The sequence below is a fragment of the Neoarius graeffei genome, chromosome 17 (assembly GCF_027579695.1).
Source record: "Neoarius graeffei isolate fNeoGra1 chromosome 17, fNeoGra1.pri, whole genome shotgun sequence".
NCBI classification, from domain to species: Eukaryota; Metazoa; Chordata; class Actinopteri; order Siluriformes; family Ariidae; genus Neoarius; species Neoarius graeffei.
In genome coordinates, this window is record NC_083585.1 from 32,010,341 (window position 1) to 32,035,055 (window position 24,715).

At 39.9% G+C, this 24,715-nt stretch overlaps 1 protein-coding gene across 4 annotated transcripts; it reads right to left on the minus strand.

Annotated features, from left to right (window-relative positions):
- Window positions 1-145: 145 nt before the first annotated feature.
- On the minus strand, window positions 146-24,715 carry ccdc9 (coiled-coil domain containing 9). 4 transcript variants are annotated; one of them, XM_060944020.1, is made up of 16 exons: window positions 24,613-24,715; window positions 24,012-24,092; window positions 20,548-20,652; window positions 18,906-19,055; window positions 13,278-13,559; window positions 13,047-13,130; window positions 12,781-12,948; window positions 12,476-12,657; window positions 10,262-10,320; window positions 10,047-10,091; window positions 8,911-9,034; window positions 7,972-8,101; window positions 7,366-7,849; window positions 5,929-6,042; window positions 4,135-4,224; window positions 146-1,964 (listed from the first exon to the last, which is right to left on the minus strand). In XM_060944020.1, the coding sequence occupies exons 2-16, from the start codon at window positions 24,012-24,014 to the stop codon at window positions 1,960-1,962; spliced, it is 2,025 nt and encodes a 674-aa protein (XP_060800003.1). In that variant the 5' UTR covers window positions 24,015-24,092; window positions 24,613-24,715; the 3' UTR covers window positions 146-1,959. The 4 variants fall into 4 exon arrangements, with proteins under 4 accessions (XP_060800003.1, XP_060800002.1, XP_060800001.1 ...); XM_060944019.1 differs by having other exon boundaries at window positions 5,929-6,039; window positions 10,047-10,094; XM_060944018.1 differs by having other exon boundaries at window positions 10,047-10,094.

A 24,715-nucleotide genomic window follows, 5' to 3' on the forward strand; every position in this document is an offset into this window, starting at 1 on the left:
TGAATTCTGATTGCAGATGGAGTTTATGTAAACAAAAAATGTTTAAAATAAGCAGCTAATGTTCAGGTTTGCTTATCTGGGAGCAGATTAATTTGCAGGCTCTTTTTACAGCAGTTCAAAGAAACCATTAACGTAGAGCAGGACATTTAAAGCAAAGATATACATTTATTTAAAAAGAAACTTCAATGTAAATAACACAATGCATCAATTACATGAGAAATGAAAAGGCAAAAGCATTAATCCATAATCATCCTTAAAATAACTGAGATACAATAGTGTTTCACTGTGGGATGAATCCTACAAACACTTCATCATACTACCAGTATGTGCACTGCTGAAACACCAACAGAGGCAAACCTAGATCTAATTATCAAATAAACATGAGGGTCCATTTGCAGATAGATCACAAATCACAAATTTCACGATTTTTGCTGCTCCATGAGCACTTATTATTATTTTTAATTTAAGATAAGGGTTCTCGATGCAAACAGTGAAAGAGGACACAAAGCATTGGAATGTACACCATTTCGTAAAAACGTCATGGCAATCTGTATACTTCCACTAAATTTGCCAAAAGGTAGAAACCATGAAAAATTCCAAGACAAAAACAAAAAAGAGATCAAAACAAGAAATCCAAACCAAGATGAGTTCTAGTGAGATACACATTCTTTCTTACCTCAAATGTTCATTATTTATCAAACAGACCCAAAGTCATCTACAAAACACCTTCTAAGAAACATCTTTGGTCATAATACATACACTTTGGGTCAAAAATTATAAATGAGTATATCTAGCACCTTGTTTTGCAGGCAAATTATAATCATAAACATGATTTTTAAAATAAAATGAAAATCCAGATTTTTACAAATAGCTTTGATAATCCTAATGCCCCTTTCCATTTTTTATTTTTTTGCATAGGTATCATACACAACCTACAGCATGCACTTGATTGACTAACCCTTGAGGACTAAAGCAGCATGAAGCGAAAGTAGCATTTCCTCCAACTACACAAAAGTGCAAAAGTCTTAGGCACATGCAATGAAATGCTGTAGAGCAAAGATGGCTTCAAAAATAATGAAATTACGGTAAATGTTTCTACATTAAAAAAAAAAAAGATCAGTAAGCAGTAATGCATGAAAAAAGTTAAATGTTTGGTATAATGACCCTTTGCTTAAAAAAAAAAAAATAGTAGTCTCAGGTACAGCTAGTGCAGTTTTATAATATAAGGAACTGAGCTCTAAGTTTAACTGAGCATCTTACAGAATCAGCTGCAGTTCTTCTGGACACTTCGTCGTGCTTCCTTCTTATTTTTATGGTAAAATCCAGCAGCCTTCATTAGGTTTTTGCCTGAAAAGTGTCTCTTATGTAATATGTTGCTTTCTTTACAGACATATAAACAATTTTCTGGAACATTTAATTTTGTGCTGGAAAACTAAAGTTTTTTTTAACTGGTTCCATAATGTAGAAGTCATAAAAGTCTATAATAAAGGTTGTACTAAAAAAATAAATAAAATAAAATAAAAATAACGTGCCTACGACTTTTGCACAGTACTGTATTTCCGCTTGCAAATGTATCTTGTGACTAGGATAAGGTGTGACCTCTTACCAAATGTCATGTAAAACAGCTAGTCTTCTTTCCTCTTAAGGTATCTTTATTTTTTGCCTTAATAAATTTCATTATCTTTACAGTGTCACAAATGGTTTGCAGAGCCCTGTAAAATTCCAGTCCTAGATTTTGAAAACACATGTAACACTAGAATAGTTTGCGTGCTGAGAGAACACAAAAACCATACAAGGAGTTGTTCGGAGGTGGGGATAAGTCATCACAGGGCGTGCCATCCTCCATATTTTCAGCCAGTGGATATCCATTAGTCCTGATGTCTCTTCTCACCACGTCTTAACTTTCCCCCCCTCCCACTCTCGCAATACTACAAGTGCTGCAATTACTGCAGTTATTCTTTAGCCTGGAGACAGAAAACAAGAGCAAGGCAATAGTCATCATAGTGCTTTAAGAGGATCGAAAAATCCCAATTCACAGCTAAACGAACAGTTATTATATTACAATAAATCAAAAGATTACCATAAAAAAAAGTTGGCTGTACTATGCGCTTAAATTTTGGAAAAGGGTACTCAGTTTGCACTCTGGGGAAAGCCAGAAATTTTATATGTACAACAAAAAAAGTCCTTTAGGAGGCTATAAACCATCAATTATCCAATGCACCCTTAAAGAATCTTTGATAATGTATTTACAATATATGTATAAACTGTAAATACACACACTTGCTTCTCATACCTCGAGGCTAATCTGCTTGAAGGACAATAAATAATTTAACACATTATTCTTTTACGTCAAAACGTGACTTGATAGCCAGTCATTCTCAGAATAAAGACAACTATGACTCCATAATTAGACCATTAACTGGCTCCATCATGTAAAACGGATCAAAGACAATCAAAGAGTTATTCTGTATTCTCCAGGTTTCCATTACCACCCCATCAGCCTGAAAATCCAATCTCTCAATTTCCACATTAAAGGCTTTTTAGCAATAATTAGAGGTTTCCTGCAATTTCCTGCCCTCTTAAACAGGCTTAATGCGAGCCAGTAATTGGATCTGGGGGGAAATATAAGAATGTATTACACTGATCAGTATGTTAACACAATGCCAGTAGCCTTCATGCCTATTGTCAGATGGCGAGGAGAAGGTTTTTGACAAGTGTCTCACTTTAAATACACAACTACAAAATTGATTCGGCTCCTTCAGTCTATTACAGATGTTAAGACTGATTTCAAATAAATTTGAAGTCAAAAAACAACTGAATAATGTTGGCCTGATGTTACCTTTATGTTAATACCATGCTGAACAAAAGCTAATTAAAATCATACTGTATCCAACATGGTATAATTGAGGTCATTTCAGGACAGGACTGAATCTTTTATGAGGAATTACATTCACTCACAGATGAAAGACTAATTTCTGATATACAGATCAATTCTGTATTCTGATAAGAGCAATTCTCCATCAAGAATCCTGTGAGAACTAGAGTTAACCCGAGCTTAGAAAAATCAGTCTTACCGAAGCCTTTCTATTGGGTAAAATCATTTAAAATGAAAATTGATACAGGAATAATGATAAGCAGCACAATATTTATTTTTCAATTTCTGTCTCTACAAATTCAAAACTTCTAGAGCATTAATTACAGGTATAAATATCCTTTCAAATTTAGCCTCACCCTACATTATGAACAAAATAAAATAAAATGTTTCAGAGCCTTGAGAGCATTTTATTAAAGTGAGCATAAACTCCGGTTTTTGGTGCAGATACAATTTAAAATTTACATTATGCGTTTTGTAAACATTTTTGTTCTAACACGTGCGCTCAGGGGGTATCTGGACTTTACTCCATGGATGTGAGCAAAGCTTAAACAACGGAAAACAAATTTAGCTCTAGCGATTCAAGATACAACTGCTGGTGGATGTCTGGAATGAAATTTAATTGTATAAATTATATTCTGCCGGACAACCAAACGGCTCTGGCGCAGCAACCAATTCAGCCATCATTTATCCTATCACACGTTAATGACACCATGCAATCAAATGAGATGCAGCAGGATGGAATTACAAGATCAGATCTTTCTAAATTGGCATCTTTCAAATGGCCTGACGTCACAGATTTAAGCAGATGAAGAAATGTAATTTAAAAAATGGTTTGATCAAGCAGACATGCACTGTGTGTCCATATGCAATCCAGAGGAAAACAAAAGAGGTGCATTGGACCGGAAAGGTCCAGGGAACAGTGAGTGGAGATGTTAGTAGTGCTCTTGAGGAGACTGACAGCCAGTGTGAAGCTGTAGACAAGAACACAGAGTCCCAGAGCAGGGGAGGACGGTCACAGTCAGAGGAGCAGAAGGGGAGCATTCACATTTGTCATGAGAAAGACAAGCATAGCAGCAGGTGCCATCTCACAAGACAGATGGACAGATGGACAGACAGAGAGGTGAGTAAAGGGACAGGTTGTGACAGAAGGGGCAAAAGAGTGAGACAGGTCAGGGCGTTGGCGCATGCTCAGACGTCAGCTGAAGTAAGGGAGTTCTTGCAGAAAACCACTGTTTCAAAGTCTGTAATAAGAACGGCACCTGAGCATGGCTGATCTGTGGACTCTGAAGCTGTACTTTCACTTGTAGATTGCTTCAAATCCAGCTCTACAGCAGGGAGTGCACTCTCCTCTGACAGAACAGATTACACAGGATAAGTAAAAATAAACCATACGACTTTCTGGTACTCACTGAGAATACAGTGGTGCTTGAAAGTTTGTGAACCCTTTAGAAATTTTCTATATTTCTGCATAAATATGACCTAAAACATCATCAGATTTTCACACAAGTCCTAAAAGTAGATAAAGAGAACCCAGTTAAACAAATGAGACAAAAATATTATACTTGGTCATTTATTTATTGAGGAAAATGATCCAATATTACATATCTGTGAGTGGCAAAAGTATGTGAACCTTTGCTTTCAGTATCTGGTGTGACCCCCTTGTGCAGCAATAACTGCAACTAAACGTTTCCTGTAACTGTTGATCAGTCCTGCACACCGGCTTGGAGGAATTTTAGCCCATTCCTCCATACAGAACGGCTTCAGCTCTGGGATGTTGGTGGGTTTCCTCACATGAACTGCTCTCTTCAGGTCCTTCCACAACATTTCGATTGGATTAAGGTCAGGACTTTGACTTGGCCATTCCAAAAAATTAACGTTATTCTTCTTTAACCATTCTTTGGTAGAACGACTTGTGTGCTTCGGGTCGTTGTCTTGCTGCGTAACCCACCTTCTCTTGAGATTCAGTTCATGGACAGGTGTCCTGACATTTTCCTTTAGAATTCGCTGGTATAATTCAGAATTCATTGTTCCATCAATGATGGCAAGCCGTCCTGGCCTAGATGCAGCAAAACAGGCCCAAACCATGATACTACCACCACCATGTTTCACAGATGGGATAAGGTTCTTATGCTGGAATGCAGTGTTTTCCTTTCTCCAAACATAACGCTTCTCATTTAAACCAAAAAGTTCTATTTTGGTCTCACCCGTCCACAAAACATTTTTCCGATAGCCTTCTGGCTTATCCACGTGATCTTTAGCAAACTGCAGACGAGCAGCAATGTTCTTTTTGGAGAGCAGTGGCTTTCTCCTTGCAACCCTGCCATGCACACCATTGTTGTTCAGTGTTCTCCTGATGCTGGACTCATGAACATTAGCCAATGTGAGAGAGGCCTTCAGTTGCTTAGAAGTTACCCTGGGGTCCTTTGTGACCTCGCCGACTATTACACGCCTTGCTCTTGGAGTGATCTTTGTTGGTCGCCCACACCTGGGGTAACAATGGTCCTGAATTTCCTCCATTTGTACACAATCTGTCTGACTGTGGATTGGTGGAGTCCAAACTCTTTAGAGATGGTTTTGTAACCTTTTCCAGCCTGATGAGCATCAACAACGCTTTTTCTGAGGTCCTCAGAAATCTCCTTTGTTCGTGCCATGATACACTTCCACAAATGTGTTGTGAAGATCAGACTTTGATAGATCCCTGTTCTTTAAATAAAACAGGGTGCCCACTCACACCTGATTGTCATCCCATTGATTGAAAACACCTGACTCTAATTTCACCTTCAAATTAACTGCTAATCCTAGAGGTTCACATACTTTTGCCACTCACAGATATGTAATATTGGATTATTTTTCTCAATAAATAAATGACCAAGTATAATATTTTTGTCTCATTTGTTTAACTGGGTTCTCTTTATCTACTTTTAGGACTTGTGTGAAAATCTGATGTTTTAGAGGTCATATTTATGCAGAAATATAGAAAATTCTCAAGGGTTCACAAACTTTCAAGCCGCACTATAACTTAAGAAATTCTGGGTTTTTTTTTTTGTATTTACCCTTCTGTGTGGTTGAATCCTCTGCAGACTCTGAGGGGTTATTGCTGCTAGAGGTGGAATCTGCATGGTGTGATGGCGATTCTTCCTCGACTGCAGGAACAGTTGACTCTGCTGCTGAAAGCAAAATAAATTTAATGTCTTATATACAAGGGTACTTCAAAAAGTTCTCGTCCTCACCTGGAAACAAGAAGCATAACTGTATATTACAAAGCCTCATCATTGTCCACAAAAACTCAAATGAAACAAGCAATCAAAGAAAGGAGGAGAGGAAGGCTTCAAGGTGACGTGCCGTTGCTCCAGGACAATGCGCCCGTGTATACAGCACAGGTGGCAGGGGCAGAAACAGTCAAATGTGGCTTTGAACTGTTGCCCCATGCACCTTACTCACCCAAACTGGCACCGTCTGACTTCTGTTTCCCAAACTGAAATCCCACTTGCGTGGTCGCCATTTTCAGAGTGATGATTAAGTCATCTGTGCTGTTGAGAAGCATTTGGAGGCTCAACATGTGACCTTCTTCCACGAAGGCATAGCGAAGCTTGAACATCAGTGGACCAAGTGCATTGATGTTAAAAAAGACCATGTATAAAAATAATGCAAGAACAATCTTTCTGTTGTGACGCTTTCTGGGTGAGGCAGAGAACTTTATGGAAGTACCCTCGTACTTCATATGAAGCGTATTCATTTTTTAACCATTAGCTTGACAAATGTTTCACATCAAAACCTTAACAGCATTATAAATAAACAAAAAAAAAATTTAAAAAAGGCAAACCTTGTCCTCTGTTGAAAATACATATATATTAACAAAATGTTTATTTTATTTCAAGTTTTCATTTTGCAGTCACCTACTACTATACCATTTCTGAAGATACCAAAAACCAAAATCTTATTTGTAGCAAACTACAAATAAGCTCATCCACCTCAGCTTAACTGAAATGCGTTTTCCACCTCTCTATTTATTTATTTATTTTCATGTCTCTTGAACTGGCAGAGTGCTTTCCTTTTCACATCATGTGCATCAATTAGGGGACGTTTCATGTAAATTAGATGCACATGAGGGTAAATTGCAACGTCATATACGTATACGTAAATGACGGATTAATGGATGGAAGCTTGTGACCATCGCTGCTTATTTTGATGTCGTACAACAGATTCATGCATCAGACGCAGAGCTGTTTGTACGTCGTTCCATATGCTCAAATCTGCACTTGTTTCTTCGTGACTGATAAATAAAGGCCAATATTCTGTACTAGTAGCCATACCATTAAATATGTTAATAGTTAGTCATTCAAACCTTGTCCTAAATACAAATTTTCTTTACAGAATACACTCCAGTCACAAGTGGAGTTTTATAAAGTTTAGGAGAACTGTAAGAACTGGTCAGGACGGGACCATGGCTATGTTCTGCTAACACACAAATTGCAGTGATGTGCTCCTACCAGGCAGGGTGTCATGCTGTTTGTCGGCCTGTTCGGGTGGGTTCGTGACATCACTGGTGTGCTCCACCTCCTCTTGGCTCTTATTCTGAGCTGGACTGCTTTCCTGACTGCTAGGCCTCAGGGGACTCTCACCCAAGCTGCTTTTAGGGGACAGCATCTCCATCTCCTCTCCCCAGTCTGATACAGGCTGGTGGCCCTCCAGAGGGGAAAAGGGGCTGAGAGGCTTTGTGCCCTCTGGGGTAGAGAGGGACTCCTGTTGGGAAGAGGGGATGTGCACTTTGGGTCTGGTTGTCCTCTGTTCCTTAGGACTGGGACTAGATGAAGCAGGGGAGTTATGGACCTTCTCAACAGGTTTAGACTCTTTCAGAGAAACCTCTTTATCCTCGCACTCTTCCACCTCCTCATCTTCATCCCCATCACTGGTATCCTCCCAATCATCATCATCATCATCTTCAGCAACTGATTTCTCTCCAGCATTCAGCTTCTAGCCAGGACAAGTAACAGGAAAAGTCATTAAATTTACCTTTACAGCATCACCTACCATCTTACAGGAATGGATTAATGAAACAACAAACTTTTGAAAACAGGAAAAAAAAAAACCCTCACCTTTTCTAATGGAGCTTTGGGCTTATCCTCTTCCTTGGTTCTCTCTTTTTCCTGTTCCTCCCTTTTCCCTTTTTCCTCCTCTTTCCCCTTCTCCTCCTCTTTCTCTGCTTCCCACCGGTTATCGTGCATGCTTGTGAAGAAATAGAAAAGAAATAGATTTTTCACCAATATGTTTAGTCTGTACTATACATTACATTTCTTTCCAATTGTCAAAATAATGTGTTAAATAGAGATTAGGGCAGAGAAAACGTCCAACAAAACACACCAACAGTGATTTGTGGATACATAATGAACAGGCTCAGGTCTAAAGTTGTATTTGATCAATAGTTTTTATAAATTAATATATTATTCATCCCAAATGGCTGACAATTTAAACCTATAGTGCACTAACATTATTTCAATCCCTACATGGCACACTTGGTATTTTGATCTCCCTATACAACATAAACTAATACTCGGCCATATCATTTCCTATGATACTACCTCCTAAAGCAGCAAGACGTATAGCATTACAAAACCTAAAAAAAGTTTTGTTTTTTTAACAAAATCACTTGCAGTACTTCTGAAGCTTCCTGTGCTGTACTGTCCAGCAGGAAGGTGATCCTTAGTCCTTTAGTTACAATGCAACAGAAATTACAATGTCTACAGAAATCACAAATTTGCAGCCTGCACTGCACCACCTGCTGGAAATCAATTATAAACTTTACAGTAGGGACTGGGTATAGTTCATATTTGGCTGCACAGGAAGCCTGAAACCATGCTGACCCATTGTGGATAAAACTGGACTCCTCGTATACTACGTGCACCACTTTTGTACGGCCATTATGATGGGTCATTTACATTTTTCCCCAATCGAAGAAAGAATTACAGCGCACAGTGCAGCAGGTCCAATTAAGAGTATGTGATTGCTCTCATTAGTGGACAGAAGAATGCTTCTACCTGTAACTCTTGCCTTGACCCCGTCCTTTCCCTCTTCCTCGACTTCTACGGCCCTCTTCTCTGACTTTGCCCTGCCCTAAGAAATCTCCAAATGTGGGTGTCTTGGGAGGTTTTCTGCCATCATCTGCAAGAAAAGAGATTGAAATGAATATTTGAAGGAAGAAATGACATAGTGGAAGATCCTGAAAAGAATTACATAGCAAACAAGCAGAGACGAGCACAGACTGGCTCACAGTAACAGATGGCCCCTCCAATCACCATGATAATTTTTTATAACATTTATCAATCTTCAATGTGGGGAGAGAGAGAGAGAGAGAGAGAGAGAGAGAGAGAGAGAGAGAGAGAGAAAGAAAGAAAAACATGCAAATATGGCCTTGACTTAACATGGGGCTAATACGTGACATCATAATGCAGGGTAATTAGTAAAACAGTGCATATGGCCAAGGATGCAAGCTGCCTAAGTCACTTGAACTTACAGTACCAGTCAAAAGTTTGGGCACACCTAATTCAATGTTTTGTTTTGTAAATATATTTTTATTAATTAAAACACACTTCACGTCTTAAAGTAATGATGGATGTACAGTAGTTTCTCTTTACTTAGTCGAGCGGTTCTTGACATAATATGGATTACTACAGTTGTGGAATAGGGCTAGTTACTGTATTTTTATTATTTACTATTTACTGTTTGATCTCAAATGCATTAAGAAAGCAAGAAATTGCACTAATTAACTTTTGACGAGGCACAGCTGTTAATTGAAACGCATTCCAGGTGACTACCTCATAAAGCTGGTTAAGATAATGCCAGTAGTGTGCAAAGCGCCATCAAGGTAAACACTGGCTACTTTGAAGAATCTAAAATATGAAACATTTTTTGTTTACCACATAATTCCATCCATGTTCCATATATCATAGTTTTGATGTCTTCAGAATTGTTCTACAATGTAGAAAATAGTCAAAATGCACAAAAACCTATGAATGAGCATGTGTGTCCAAACTTTGGACTGGTACTGCAGCCATTTGCAAAAAAAAATCCTGTATGATAATAAATAAGTGAAACTTATGTGAGCGGGTTCAAAAAAAAAAAAAAAAAAACCACACAGCACACCACACAGACATTTCCCATGCCACGAGCTGACCTGAAGCCCCACTGCGTTGCTGTGTACGGGCATTACGCCCCCTATCTGCTGAAAGAACACATCACAGACCATCACCAAACAGCTACAAAGATGAGGGGCAGAGGATTGTCTGAGTGATTCAAAATACAGAAAATGGCTGTTTTGACAATGTGCTTTGCATTTGAAATGTTAGCAGGGTGTGTTTGGGTGTGTGTAAAAGAAAGTGAGAGACTTGCCTCTCCTGCTGCTCTGTTCTGGCATGCCCTCTCCAGCCACAGCTGGGTCCTCAGTGAACCTGTGAAGGCACTGCAGGGTTACTCATTTCGCCATTCTCTCCCTGTCAACATGTATACATCATGCTTCATGTCCATCCAACACACGCTCTGTATAAAAATGTCTTTCTATTTCTCTCATTTACAAATGTATATAAATCATGTGTTGTGTGTTAAAGCAACTGTAAAAATGAAAACTTGAAAGATTATGTACGTCAATATTTCTATGTACTGTAAAATAACTAATTAGGATGACAACTGTTAATATACTCCCCTTTTTACCACTCCGTCCAATCATTGCCTTATTTTTGTAAAACCACGATTCCAAAAAAGTTGGGACAAAGTACAAATTGTAAATAAAAACGGAATGCAATGATGTGGAAGTTTCAAAATTCCATATTTTATTCAGAATAGAACATAGATGACATACCAAATGTTTAAACTGAGAAACTATTATTTAAAGAGAAAAATTAGGTGATTTTAAATTTCATGACAACAACACCTCAAAAAAGTTGGGACAAGGCCATGTTTACCACTGTGGGACATCCCCTTTTCTCTTTACAACAGTCTGTAAACGTCTGGGGACTGAGGAGACAAGTTGCTCAAGTTTAGGGATAGGAATGTTAACCCATTCTTGTCTAATGCAGGATTCTAGTTGCTCAACTGTCTTAGGTCTTTTTTGTCGTATCTTCCGTTTCATGATGCACCAAATGTTTTCTATGGGTGAAAGATCTGGACTGCAGGCTGGCCAGTTCAGTACCCGGACCCTTCTTCTACGCAGCCATGATGCTGTAATTGATGCAGTATGTGGTTTGGCATCGTCATGTTGGAAAAATGCAAGGCCTTCCCTGAAAGAGATGTCGTCTGGATGGGAGCATATGTTGCTCTAGAACCTGGATATACCTTTCAGCATTGATGGTGCCTTTCCAGATGTGTAAGTTGCCCATGCCACACGCACTAATGCAACCCCATACCATCAGAGATGCAGGCTTCTGAACTGAGCGCTGATAACAACTTGGGTCGTCCTTCTCCTCTTTAGCCCGAATGACACGGCGTCCCTGATTTCCATAAAGAACTTCAAATTTTGATTCGTCTGACTACAGAACAGTTTTCCACTTTGCCACAGTCCATTTTAAATGAGCCTTGGCCCAGAGAAGACGTCTGCGCTTCTGGATCATGTTTAGATACGGCTTCTTCTTTGAACTATAGAGTTTTAGCTGGCAACGGCGGATGGCACGGTGAATTGTGTTCACAGATAATGTTCTCTGGAAATATTCCTGAGCCCATTTTGTGATTTCCAATACAGAAGCATGCCTGTATGTGATGCAGTGCCGTCTAAGGGCCCGAAGATCACGGGCACCCAGTATGGTTTTCCGGCCTTGACCCTTACGCACAGAGATTCTTCCAGATTCTCTGAATCTTTTGATGATATTATGCACTGTAGATGATGATATGTTCAAACTCTTTGCAACTTTACACTGTCGAACTCCTTTCTGATATTGCTCCACTATTTGTCGGCGCAGAATTAGGGGGATTGGTGATCCTCTTCCCATCTTTACTTCTGAGAGCTGCTGCCACTCCGAGATGCTCTTTTTATACCCAGTCATGTTAATGACCTATTGCCAATTGACCTAATGAGTTGCAATTTGGTCCTCCAGCTGTTCCCTTTTTGTACCTTTAACTTTTCCAGCCTCTTATTGCCCCTGTCCCAACTTTTTTGAGATGTGTTGCTGTCATGAAATTTCAAATGAGCCAATATTTGGCATGAAATTTCAAAATGTCTCACTTTCGACATTTGATATGTTGTCTATGTTCTATTGTGAATACAATATCAGTTTTTGAGATTTGTAAATTATTGCATTCCATTTTTATTTACAATTTGTACTTTGTCCCAGCTTTTTTGGAATCGGGGTTGTATTATACTGTCTATTTTGCACTACATTTACCTTTATTTTGTACTATACAGGGGTTTTTCTTTTATTTTGCACTTCATTGCCTTTACTTTGTATCATTTCTTCCACCTATTTATTTATTTGTAATTGGCATTCATGGCGGACAGCAAACTAAGAATTTCATTGTACAAGATGACATGTCCTTACTGTGCATATGACAAACACTTTGAACTTGACCTATACAGCTGTGTGTTTTCATGAACAGCTGGATATTTTAGGCTCTTACATTGTGTCTGTTTTCTGGGCATCCCATTCTCGTCTCCACTGACCAGTGGCGTTACGATGACGAGCCAACCTCTCCTCATCGATCTGAGCACGCTCCTTTTTCCAGCGAAGATACTCAGCCCGTTCTCTGCCTGTCATCGACAAAGTCATATCCACGGAGCTTTTTCCTGCAGGCCTCCGGCTCTTTTAAAAACATACAGAGCAAAAGACAAAGTTACACTACTACCGCAATTGGCATGATGTTGTTCAGAGGAGTGCCGAATAATAAAATTTAAATTTGTACTGTAAATGTAATGAATTCCTAACCGTCCATTCTTTCTCTGCCTCAGCTCCAGTCTTAACATTTTCAAAATCCAGTCCACCCCAGTTGCGAACGTGTCTGCGGCTGCCCTCTTTACGATCTGTCTCAGGAATTGGCCCACTGCGGCGTGGATCATCCAAAAAGTTCCGGATGGGGTTCTTTTCACCATCAGTCTTGATGAACAGATGCAAATATTCAACAACAATGTATGCCCATGTCAATATTTCATCTAAACGTAGACTAGAAGATAGTGAGTCTTTCAGTTACTGACCCTTTGACCTCTCTCATACTCCGCAATCTTCTCCATCTCCTCGTTCATCTTCTCGATGTTCTGCCGTCTCTTCTCTTCCCATTCCTGAGCAAAGGCAAATGCATCACGTTATACAGTATAGCTAATATTTTTACAATAAGACTAGCGTATAGTTTTTAACAGATCACAAATCATGTGCCCTGAATAACAGTTTAAAACAAGGCACACAGTGATGGAACAACAGAAAGTCACCTTTGATTTTCTGTCTGCCCCAGAGCCACCCTGCTGCATGCTTCCTCTTCCTCCTCTTCCTCCCCGGCGTCCTCGGGAGCGTTCACTGTGGGAAGGGCCCTCTCCTCCTCCTTCCCCTTCCCGTGGTTCTCTCCTGTCAGAGCGGTGACCACCTCCACGCTGACCACCTCTGCTCAGCCGCCCAGATCCTGTTCTATGTGAGGGACGTCCAGCAAACCCCTCTTCTGTTTCACGATCACCATGGTGTGGTGCTGATTGCCTATCATTCACCACTCGACTTTCCTGCAAATGTGAACAGAGATCAGAATCAGACCTTCAGCTTATAATTCACATGTCTTATGTAAGATCATCAGCTCTTAAGTGCAAACCTACTCTGTTCTACTCTCGCCTCATACGGACATACTGTCCTTACTGGAAACACTGGGAGCCCTTTCTGAACAGCTAGACAGCCCTGAAATACAGTAGTAACATGTGTCATGATGATGATTTATAGTTCCATGACCAGCAAGACTCGGATGTAGCTGCTTTTGGTTTGCAGAAACAACCAGTGCCATCATTTTAATGAACATAACACAAATTAGGATTAGAAATATTTAAAAAAAAAGTGGCAGGTTAGCAATACATAACTTGTTACCAACACTGTTTATGCTCCAAACAATTGTGAGTGCTCTCATAAAATCGACTATCAAAATACAGAATTAAGATACTTAGCCAGGTTTATGCTGTAAGATGAGAGAAATCTTGGCATCTAAAAACTCCTCACACTGCATGACTCAAACTCTCCATACTTACACTGTATGGCAAAATCCATCAAAGTCAAAACACTGACATCAGAACTGCACTTTATAAACCTCTGAGGCTTGCACCAAAACTTCTGAATAATTACTATTCAGTAACAGAAAAGAAACACGATTTTTTTCTTGGTCTCATCAATGACGAATATTTTGTGTTCTAATATGCTTCATAATCCAGAAGATTGTCTCTCTGATTAATTTACTATTGAGCAGGCTTGTAGTACTCGAGTCCAGGACTTGGACTCGAATCCGACTCGTGCCCTAATTTTAAGGACTCGTGACTTGACTCGGACTCGTGCATTAACTGCATTAGGACTCGGAAAATGGACACAAGGATTCTGATTTTTTTTCTTTATTTTTTGTAACATGTCATAATAATTTGGCACAAGATATTTATATCTACATTAATTTTGTACTAATTTCGTGTAAGAGTGTCACACCAGCGTGCCTTGGCGTGTGCATCAGATAGACTCCTGGGCGGACTCCGGACAGCGCGCGCACTAAGTTTACACTCTCGCGTGCACCGTAAACAACTCACACCTGCACAGGATTAAGGCGCAGTCAGCGCGCCTATATAAAAACTGCGAAAACACACTTACTTTGCAAAGTATTGAGTTGCGTTGCTGACACATTACCGAGCCTTATTTCCTTGTTTGGGTTCCTGATCCCTCATTTCCTGTTTCTCATCTTTGATTCTGCCGAGTCTACGATCGCCTGTTTGTGCTTCACTCGACCTATTGCCTGTTTGACCATTTGACGATTTTGCCTGCCGTTCTGGATTGTTTACAATCTTCACTTGTATTAATAAACACACCTTCTGCACTTACATCCGTCTCCCAACCATCTCTGACAGAATAATTCGCACTCCCTGACAAAGAGAAGCACATTCACCTGTTCATACGTCATGTTCAGGAACAAACTAATGTTAATGACGCTAAAACAGCCACCGTCAAATGGTGCAGTTGGAGTGTTGGACTCGACTCAAACTCGAATTTTTTTTAATGACTTGGACTTGAACACTAGGGACTCGAGACTGGACTCGGACTCAAGGTTTAGCAGGGATGAGAGTGGGTCCTGATGAAAAAAGCAGAAAATCTGTAAAATGTCCTGAGGGCGCCGAAGGCACCCGAAGTAATAAGGGAAATCCAGGGGGACACCCCCGTGAAATTTTGTTCAAAATGAGACCTTACACACCCTATTTCCTGCAATCTGAGCTGTAGTTAATTAAAACACCTAATGCCTATTTTCATACTTATTGAAATAAAAAACACTATTATATAGAACAACATGCATCAAAATCAATGTGTATTGCATTAATTCAAAATAATATGCACATTTTATGGGGACTGGTTATTACTCATTGTCAACATCACTTGTTTTTCTAAAAAATGTCCATTAAAATCCATAGTTATTTACAGTTCCATTAATAATTCAAATTTTCATATACAACCCCGATTCCAAAAAAGTTGGGACAAAGTACAAATTGGAAATAAAAGCGGAATGCAATAATTTACAAATCTCAAAAACTGATATTGTATTCACAATAGAACATAGACAACATATCAAATGTCGAAAGTGAGACATTTTGAAATTTCATGCCAAATATTGGCTCATTTGAAATTTCATGACAGCAACACATCTCAAAAAAGTTGGGACAGGGGCAATAAGAGGCTGGAAAAGTTAAAGGTACAAAAAAGGAACAGCTGGAGGACCAAATTGCAACTCATTAGGTCAATTGGCAATAGGTCATTAACATGACTAGGTATAAAAAGAGCATCTTGGAGTGGCAGCGGCTCTCAGAAGTAAAGATGGGAAGAGGATCACCAATCCCCCTAATTCTGCGACGACAAATAGTGGAGCAATATCAGAAAGGAGTTCGACAGTGTAAAATTGCATAATACAGTGCATAATATCATCAAAAGATTCAGAGAATCTGGAAGAATCTCTGTGCGTAAGGGTCAAGGTCGGAAAACCATACTGGGTGCCCGTGATCTTCGGGCCCTTAGACGGCACTGCATCACATACAGGCATGCTTCTGTATTGGAAATCACAAAATGGGCTCAGGAATATTTCCAGAGAACATTATCTGTGAACACAATTCACCGTGCCATCCGCCGTTGCCAGCTAAAACTCTATAGTTCAAAGAAGAAGCCATATCTAAACGTGATCCAGAAGCGCAGACGTCTTCTCTGGGCCAAGGCTCATTTAAAATGGACTGTGGCAAAGTGGAAAACTGTTCTGTGGTCAGACGAATCAAAATTTGAAGTTCTTTATGGAAATCAGGGACGCCGTGTCATTCGGACTAAAGAGGAGAAGGACGACCCAAGTTGTTATCAGCACTCAGTTCAGAAGCCTGCATCTCTGATGGTATGGGGTTGCATTAGTGCGTGTGGCATGGGCAGCTTACACATCTGGAAAGACACCATCAATGCTGAAAGGTATATCCAGGTTCTAGAGCAACATATGCTCCCATCCAGACGACGTCTCTTTCAGGGAAGACCTTGCATTTTCCAACATGACAATGCCAAACCACATACTGCATCAATTACAGCATCATGGCTGCGTAGAAGAAGGGTCCGGGTACTGAACTGGCCAGCCTGCAGTCCAGATCTTTCACCCATAGAAAACATTTGGTGCATCATAAAACGGAAGATACGACAAAAAAGACCTAAGACAGTTGAGCAACTAGAATCCTACATTAGACAAGAATGGGTTAACATTCCTATCCCTAAACTTGAGCAACTTGTCTCCTCAGTCCCCAGACATTTACAGACTGTTGTAAAGAGAAAAGGGGATGTCTCACAGTGGGAAACATGGCCTTGTCCCAACTTTTTTGACGTGTTGTTGTCATGAAATTTAAAAATCACCTAATTTTTCTCTTTAAATGATACATTTTCTCAGTTTAAACATTTGATATGTCATCTATGTTCTATTCTGAATAAAATATGGAATTTTGAAACTTCCACATCATTGCATTCCGTTTTTATTTACAATTTGTACTTTGTCCCAACTTTTTTGGAATCGGGGTTGTATTCAATATATTGAATTAAATTAAAATATATATATCTTATCGAGACTGACCTTTTCCTAATGTCCACATTACTTGTATATGATTTCTTCACAATGTCTATTTAAACTTTAAAAAGTTATACAGTTATCAACACTGTCAGCTATAATTCAAATGATCATATATTCAGTGTATTGAATCAAACAAATGCATATTTTATGGAGACTGTCTTTATCTTATTGTCCACATCTGTATGTTTTCTTCAAAAGGAAGAGCATATGTCTATTCACACTTTTTACAGTTAAGTTGTTTACAGTTCCCAGTTATTTTTGAAACAAATTTTCATTAGACCATTTAGAATTCTTCTTCAGCTTCTTGGCCAAAGCCAAAAGCTCATCAGTCCTCTCTTTTTTTCCTTTTTCTTTCATTAGCCATCTCCTCCTGTGTTTTTACATGCTCTAACCTGGCTCTCTTCTGCTCTCTCACTTTCCTTTTGCTTTGCTAAACTTGTTTTTTATACCAGCATCAATTTCACGTACCTTCGCTTCATCTCGCTTGTCAATAGTATTCGGCATCTTGAGAAAAAATGCCGATTAGAGGAGTGTACTTTTGATATGCAGCTCACGAACATGTGTAAGTTTTGATAAAAGAAAGCAGATGTGGGCGTCTTTGTAAAAACTGTTTTGATTGGCTATTATGGTCTTGACATCGATATTTTGACCAATAACAATGTAGATAACACGAATTTTACATAACATTCAACGAGATTAAACGAGACTAAAGATGGCGACTTACAAATAATGTGTAAACATCGTTAGAGTTAATTAAGTTTGAACAACATGAAGGAATATACCCCAACCCCCCTCAATTAATTAAAAAAAATTCTCAACGGATCTGGCATAATATAAAAAGGTTGTTTTTTACTCAGAAAAAGTGGAAATCTGCCGAAAAGCGGAAAACTCTCATCCCTGGTTTAGTGACTCGACTACAACGCTGCTATTGAGATCGCAAAAAATGTTGAAACCAGCCTCAAATTTATGGTGAACGGTTTCTGAAATACACTATTTCTGGCATCCCCTCTCCTGCCATTTTCCAATTTATTGATTTTCTGTTGCTGAAATGCTTATTTCAGTTGGATAAATAACAAACGTGCTCACAAGAATGATCTAAATTCAGTCAAACTGTACAGTGAACAAATTACATTCTGTTTCGAATGTTGAATATTCTCCACAAACAATCTGACACTTAACTGCCTTAAGCGACCTTGCAGAGGAGGACAGGTTTTATATTTAAGACAAGTTTCTGCCCGAGCAGTTCCACATCTACATTCATTAAGTTCCATCGTATGTCACAGTCTATTCAGTGAGACGTCTGACCTTCACAGGCCACAGCGGGAGGTCTAATCACCACTGCACAGGCCATCTGTGTCCCAGAATAACTCTACAGGCATTGATTAAAATGCACTAGAATCTTCCTCAGCTGACCCCAGGTGGGAAATTAAAACCTTGAAAGCTGTGAGGAAAAGGCACTGTGATTACGGTAAGAAGTCCAGAAGCATCAAGTCTCCTTGCTATTTCTACTTATTTTGCTGTAGGATGCTGAACTTTAAGTGGAATGACTGAGTATTGAGAAATATACAATAGATATTCAATATCTATTGCAAAAGTATTAGTTTGTCCTGAAAAAGTGGTAGAATTTCAAAACACCCATGACCAGGAATACAAGATCACATTCCTAACTTATGCTGGATTACTAAAACTTTCATCACGTTCAACATACACAACCATCACTTGCATTGCTCTGATGCATCGACACGGATAGTCTTACCCCACTGGGTTTAGACAGGTCGACTGTCACAGTTAGGTTCTCCTTTTCAATCTTCCTCCGGTCTGAATCAGGCTCATGAGCACGGGGTTTACGGTGTGTCATCACAGCAATACCCTCCTGCTCTGCCTTCTTTTTGTCCTCTTCTATTTCCTAATGGGAGGGGAATTAAACAAGCGTAAATGCCAAAATTCACTAGGAGTCATAGTTTAAAAATGTTCCATCAAAAAAAAAAAAAAGACATTGCAGGAAATCAGGAAGAGTTACCTTTTAGTTTACTACATGACTACCTTTTTTTAATTAATTAAAAAAAAAACATAGCCAATACAATTTCTATGAACAGGAAGGTCTACTTTCTGTGAGGTTTACCAATTGTTTTGCATCCAATATATAGCAGCTAATACAAAAGATTCACAACTTCAGCCACTAACAGCCAGCACAAGAATTATTGGCACCCTTCGTAAAGACGGGCAAAAGGTTACAAAAAATTATTTGTGGTTAGTTGTGTTTAATCTCCCACTGAAATTTAAACTCCTCTTGAAAATGTTCAACACAATTGCTGGCCCCACAGACCAGGACAGGACAGTCTTATCAACAAACTAACGTTTCTGTTTATATTTCACGTTTAAGTTCTCCTGAGTGTTTCAGAACTTTTCAGCAGTCGTGCCTACCTGGTTCACTGGGGTATAAATATGAGGTGACAAAGAGGCCAAATTAGCTTCCCATCATCAATGTAGGGAAGATCTGAGAGTGCACAAACGAAATGAAATGGTGTTTTGATATTCATAAAAGAGGAAAAGGCTATTACGAAAATAACTACACACCTGAAAATGCACAGTTTGGGGACTTAAGACACTTAACAACAAGCTATCCATCAGAGCTGTAAGAAACCTGCCTGGAAGAAGATGCAAAATGTATTTTACCCCCAGTGCGCAGTGAAGACAGGCAAACATTTCTCCAAAAGTCACGTTGGACATTTGCAAAACACTGCAGCATTTTGGTTTCATCAAATCTCTAAATCTACAATTAGACATGACCTCCATGGTAACAGCTATTTGAAAGGCATGTGAAAAGCAAGCATTTTCTTTCACTGAAGCACAAATGTATGCTCATGGATTTTGCAGGACGCTACTGAAACTTTGACTGGAGGTGGGTTCTATGGTCAGATAAGACAAAAATAGAGCTTTTTGGCAACAAACACTCGAGGTGGTTTTGGATAGAAAAGAAGGATGTTATAATCAACCGAATCCCTGCTGTACAGTATGGTGGAGGATCTGTCATATTGTCGGGCTCTTTTTTTCCTCCAAGGGCTCTGAGAATCTTATTAGGATACAAAGCATCACGGACTCCATAATGTACAGAATCAAGCTTTAAACATAGTCATTATAGTCCCAAAATTCTCTCATTTACAGCATGATATTAAGCTAATTAACCACAGTAATTTTCATAAGCTTTTTACCCATCTTTACCAAATGTGCCGATCATTCTGGGGGTGACAGAAATTCTGAATGACATGCTATACGGTTTTTTTTGTTGTTGTTGTTTTCTTTTCATAAAATGTTACAACCCACAAAACCACATGCTGGCAGACAGGAGATGAGAAATAAACAGTAAACGCAGGGAATGCCTGTAAAACATCTAATACCTGATGTCTTTTCATTAAAGCCTCATTTTTCTTCCGCAGAGCTTCAATACGTCTGTCCAGTTCTGCATCTTTCTCCTCCTTCGTCTTCAGATCCACCACGGCAGACTAATACAAAGAGTGAATGAACAATTTTCACTTACAAAAATGTTCAACAGTTCACATCATAGAATCTTCATAGCACTCTCATTTAAAGGTGCTAGCCAAACAGAGTGATGCTAATTACATATTTAATATTTAAAAGCAAAATCAGCCTGTCTTATCCTATGGAGTTTTCATACCATGCTAACATGGCATGAGAAAGAAAACAACCAAGTGTGTTTTTCAATTTAAAAAAAAAAAATCACTAAAATATCTAGTATAAATAAGCAGGTGATTATAGAAAATTCGCAGTCACCATCATCGTCCTCCTTGTCCAGCACTGTTGCCAGGTCGGGGTCCATGTGGACCCTATTGATCAACATGTCATATTAACTGGAGCATATTTTTAAGCCGGATGCCCTTCCTGCTACAACCCTCCCATTTCTGGGCTTGGAAACAACCATTCACACTCACATTCACACCTATGGACAATTTAGAGTAGCCAATTAACCTAACTGCATGTGGGGGAAACCGGAGCACCCAGACACGGGGAGAACATGCAAACTCCACACAGAAAGGCCCCCATCAGCATCTGGGCTCTAACACAGGATTTTCTTGCTGTGAGGCGACAGTGCTAACCACTACACCACCGTGCTGTCTCGAGAAATTCAGACTATTTCTTGATAATCACCTCGAGCAACCCAGTGAAACAGTAGCCAATCACTTCGTCACCGTAAGTGAGGAAGAATTACAAATTATGAAAGAAAACGTTGTTTCTAAAAGCACTAAAGATGCTACAAAGTTTGGTCTAAAACTATTCAAAAGTAAGGTGGAATTGTGATTTATTTTATCCATTTCAAAACAAAGTATTATTTTACGTGAGTCAGTGTAGATAAGTGAGACAAGCCTAGAAGTGTTTTTGTTACATTTGCATGCCGCTTTTGAAGTTTGAAATAATTTAATAAGTTATTATTATTATTATTATTATTATTAAATAAAATCACCTGTGTATTTATATTAACGCAATTATCTGCCTCAGGCTCAGTGAATAACAAAAATGAAGTCTCAGTTATTATTCACCAAGAATCACTTCACCTTCGGCGAATATCTGTATTATCTGTAGCTGCTTATCCTGTTCTACAGGGTCGCAGGCAAGCTGGACCCTATGGGTGAGAGGCGGGGTACACCCTGGACAAGTCACCAGGTTATCACTGGAGTGACATATAGAGACAAAACCATTTCACACTCACATTCACACCTACAGTCAATTTAGAGTCACCAGTTAACCTAACCTGCATGTCTTTGGACTGTGGGGGAAACCGGAGCACCCGGAGGAAACCCACGCGGACACGGGGAGAACATGCAAACTCCACACAGAAAGGCCCTCGCCGGACGCTGGGCTCGAACCCAGGACCTTCTTGCTGTGAGGCGACAGTGCTAACCACTACATCACTGTGCCGCCTCTCTTCGGCAAATAATTATTAAGAAGAAGAAGAAAAAACTTTTGTCACATGCACACTTCAAGCACAGTGAAATTCATCCTCTGCATTTAACCCATCTGAAGCAGTGAACACACGTGCACACACCCAGAGCAGTGGGCAGCCACCCTAGAGCGCCCGGGGAGCAGTCAGGGGTTAAGTACCTTGCTCAAGGGCACTTCAGCCCAAGGCCGCCCCACGTTAAAGTGCATATCACGGGTAAATTCAGGGGCAAGATCAATGTAATTCTTCTATTTTATATTAAACTTTGGTCAAATATCTGTCACATTTTGGGCAATTTTTTTACCTTGCGCAATACCAGAAAAACTCAGTTGAAAATCAAGCCATTTGAGGCGAATTGGTCCGCCTCTGAAAAAACTTGGTATTTGGATTTCCTGGGAAACATTGATTTTCATGACGTCGCGTGCGGGACGCCTCCTTCTGAATCCTACGTCAACGCTGGTTTCTTTATGAGAAAACAACCTGGTGGTTTTCTGCAAATTTCTTCAACGTTATCACATAATGATTAAAATGGTTAACAGATGTATCGTAAGAGAGTGTAGCAACACCAATCATGATGGGATTAGTACTCATTGTTTTCCAAAAGACCGGACAATGAGAGAGAAATGGGAGCGCTTGGTCTACACAGGCTGTGCACTGAAACCGTGCAAAGCTCTCTCAGGCTACGTTTACACTAGACCGTATCTGTCTCGTTTTCTTCGTGGATGCACTGTCCGTTTACATTAAACTGCCTGGAAACGGGAATCCGCCAGCGTCCATGTATTCAATCCAGATCGTGTCAGCTCCGGTGCTGTGTAAACATTCAAAATACGCGGATACGCTGTGCTGAGCTCTAGCTGGTGTCTCATTGGACAACGTCACTGTGACATCCACCTTCCTGATTCGCTGGCGTTGGTCATGTGACACGACTGCTGAAAAACGGCGCGGACTTCCGCCTTGTATCACCTTTCATTAAAAAGTATGAAAATACTGCAAATACTGATGCAAATACTGCCCATTGTGTAGTTATGATTGTCTTTAGGCTTGCCATCCTTCCACTTGCAAGTGGTAAGTGATATGCGCTGGGATCACACACACAGCGGCTCAGTCCCGAATCGTGGCTTGTGCACTTCACTCGCGCGCTGTGTGAGCTGCGCAGGGCCGGAGTGCGCACCCTCCAGAGGGCACTCGCTGTTCAGGGCGGAGTGATTTGGAGCGCAGGATGCCTGCGGAGCCGAGCGTATCCGCGTATTGGCGTTGCTGTGTGCACGGCTAACGGTTTTAGTGTAAACGCGAATCGTTTTAAGAATGTTAATCTGATGATCCGCTGATTCGACGTAATGTAAACGTAGCCTCAGCCTGCTGGCGCTTCCGCAGGTGACGTCATGATTCTCCAGACTCCCTTGGGATTTTTCCAGACGCGTTTTGTTATTTTATTTTTTTCTGCTGTAGACATATGGCCTTGTGCAAAATTACCCTTCTGGATGAGTGTGTAAAGGGACATGCTTTCATAGATAAAAAAACAAAAAACAAAGTTGGTCCAGAACATGTACCTTAACCTAACTGCATGTCTTTGGACTGTAGGGGAAACCCATACAGACACGGGGAGAACATGCAAACTCCAGACAGAAGGCCCTCGCCGGCCGCCGGGTTTGAACCCAGGACCTTTTTGCTGTGAGGCGACCGTGCTAACCACTACACGACCGTGCTGGTAATAGAAATAGAAAACTGTAAGGAATGTCTCCTTTAATAAGCTTTCGATGATACACTTTCACTCTTGAGAATTCACTCTATTCTAGACAAAATACAAGAATCTGAAGACTTTTCGGACTGGACATATCTTTGCCTCAGAGCACAGTGATGAGTTATATGTTACCTTTACCTTCATTTACTGTGTTAGAAACTTACCATGGCTGGAAGCCTGTCTTTATAAAAACACACTGCAGGACTTACAGCCTCTCAGAGCAGAGATATAAATACTCGACCAAACTAGAAAAAAAAACACACACACACACACACACACACACACATTTACAATCGTGGCATCTGAAAACATATACTGCACATTACTATCTTACTCAGCAACTTCATTTCAATACAATTCTACAAATAAAAAATTTACAAAGACACTAAAATTTCTGAAGAAGGAACAAGAGAATAATCAAGGCAGGAGATACAGGCCTGTAGTGCAGAAACGTTGCCTTTTTTTTGTTTTGTTTAGTTTTAAAACCTCCTAAATCTAAACTGCTAACGCTAACAGGATGATATTCTGAACACGTGTATATTTAAAAAAAGGTTCATGCTTGTTCAAGTGGTCATGTTTTAAACACAGTGGCGCTGAAACCTCTCCCTAATCAGTTCCACTGCAAGTTCAACACCGAGGAGCGAACCGACACCACTGTTAGCATAACGGCTAACTAGCAAAGCTGTGAGGCAGCCAACTGGGCTACGAACAATCACGTGACCACTAACTTAACAACAAATATTACATAATGTTGTGCTGTTTTACCCGAGAGAGAATAAAACACCGCCAAAACATAAACAGTAACGTGCTGTGCTTCTATAGCCAAAGAAACTGTCAAAACTGTCCCAGAACTACTTCCGGTAACAGC

Bases quoted from the DNA above. Each gene is read 5' to 3' on its own strand.
- ccdc9 (XM_060944018.1), bottom strand. The intron at 19,056-20,547 runs GTATTAGATGTT...CCCTCCCATTAG, and splicing joins CTTTAATGAAAAGACATCAG to GAAATAGAAGAGGACAAAAA. The intron at 4,225-5,928 runs GTAAATACAAAA...CTGTTCTGTCAG, and splicing joins GGATTCAACCACACAGAAGG to AGGAGAGTGCACTCCCTGCT.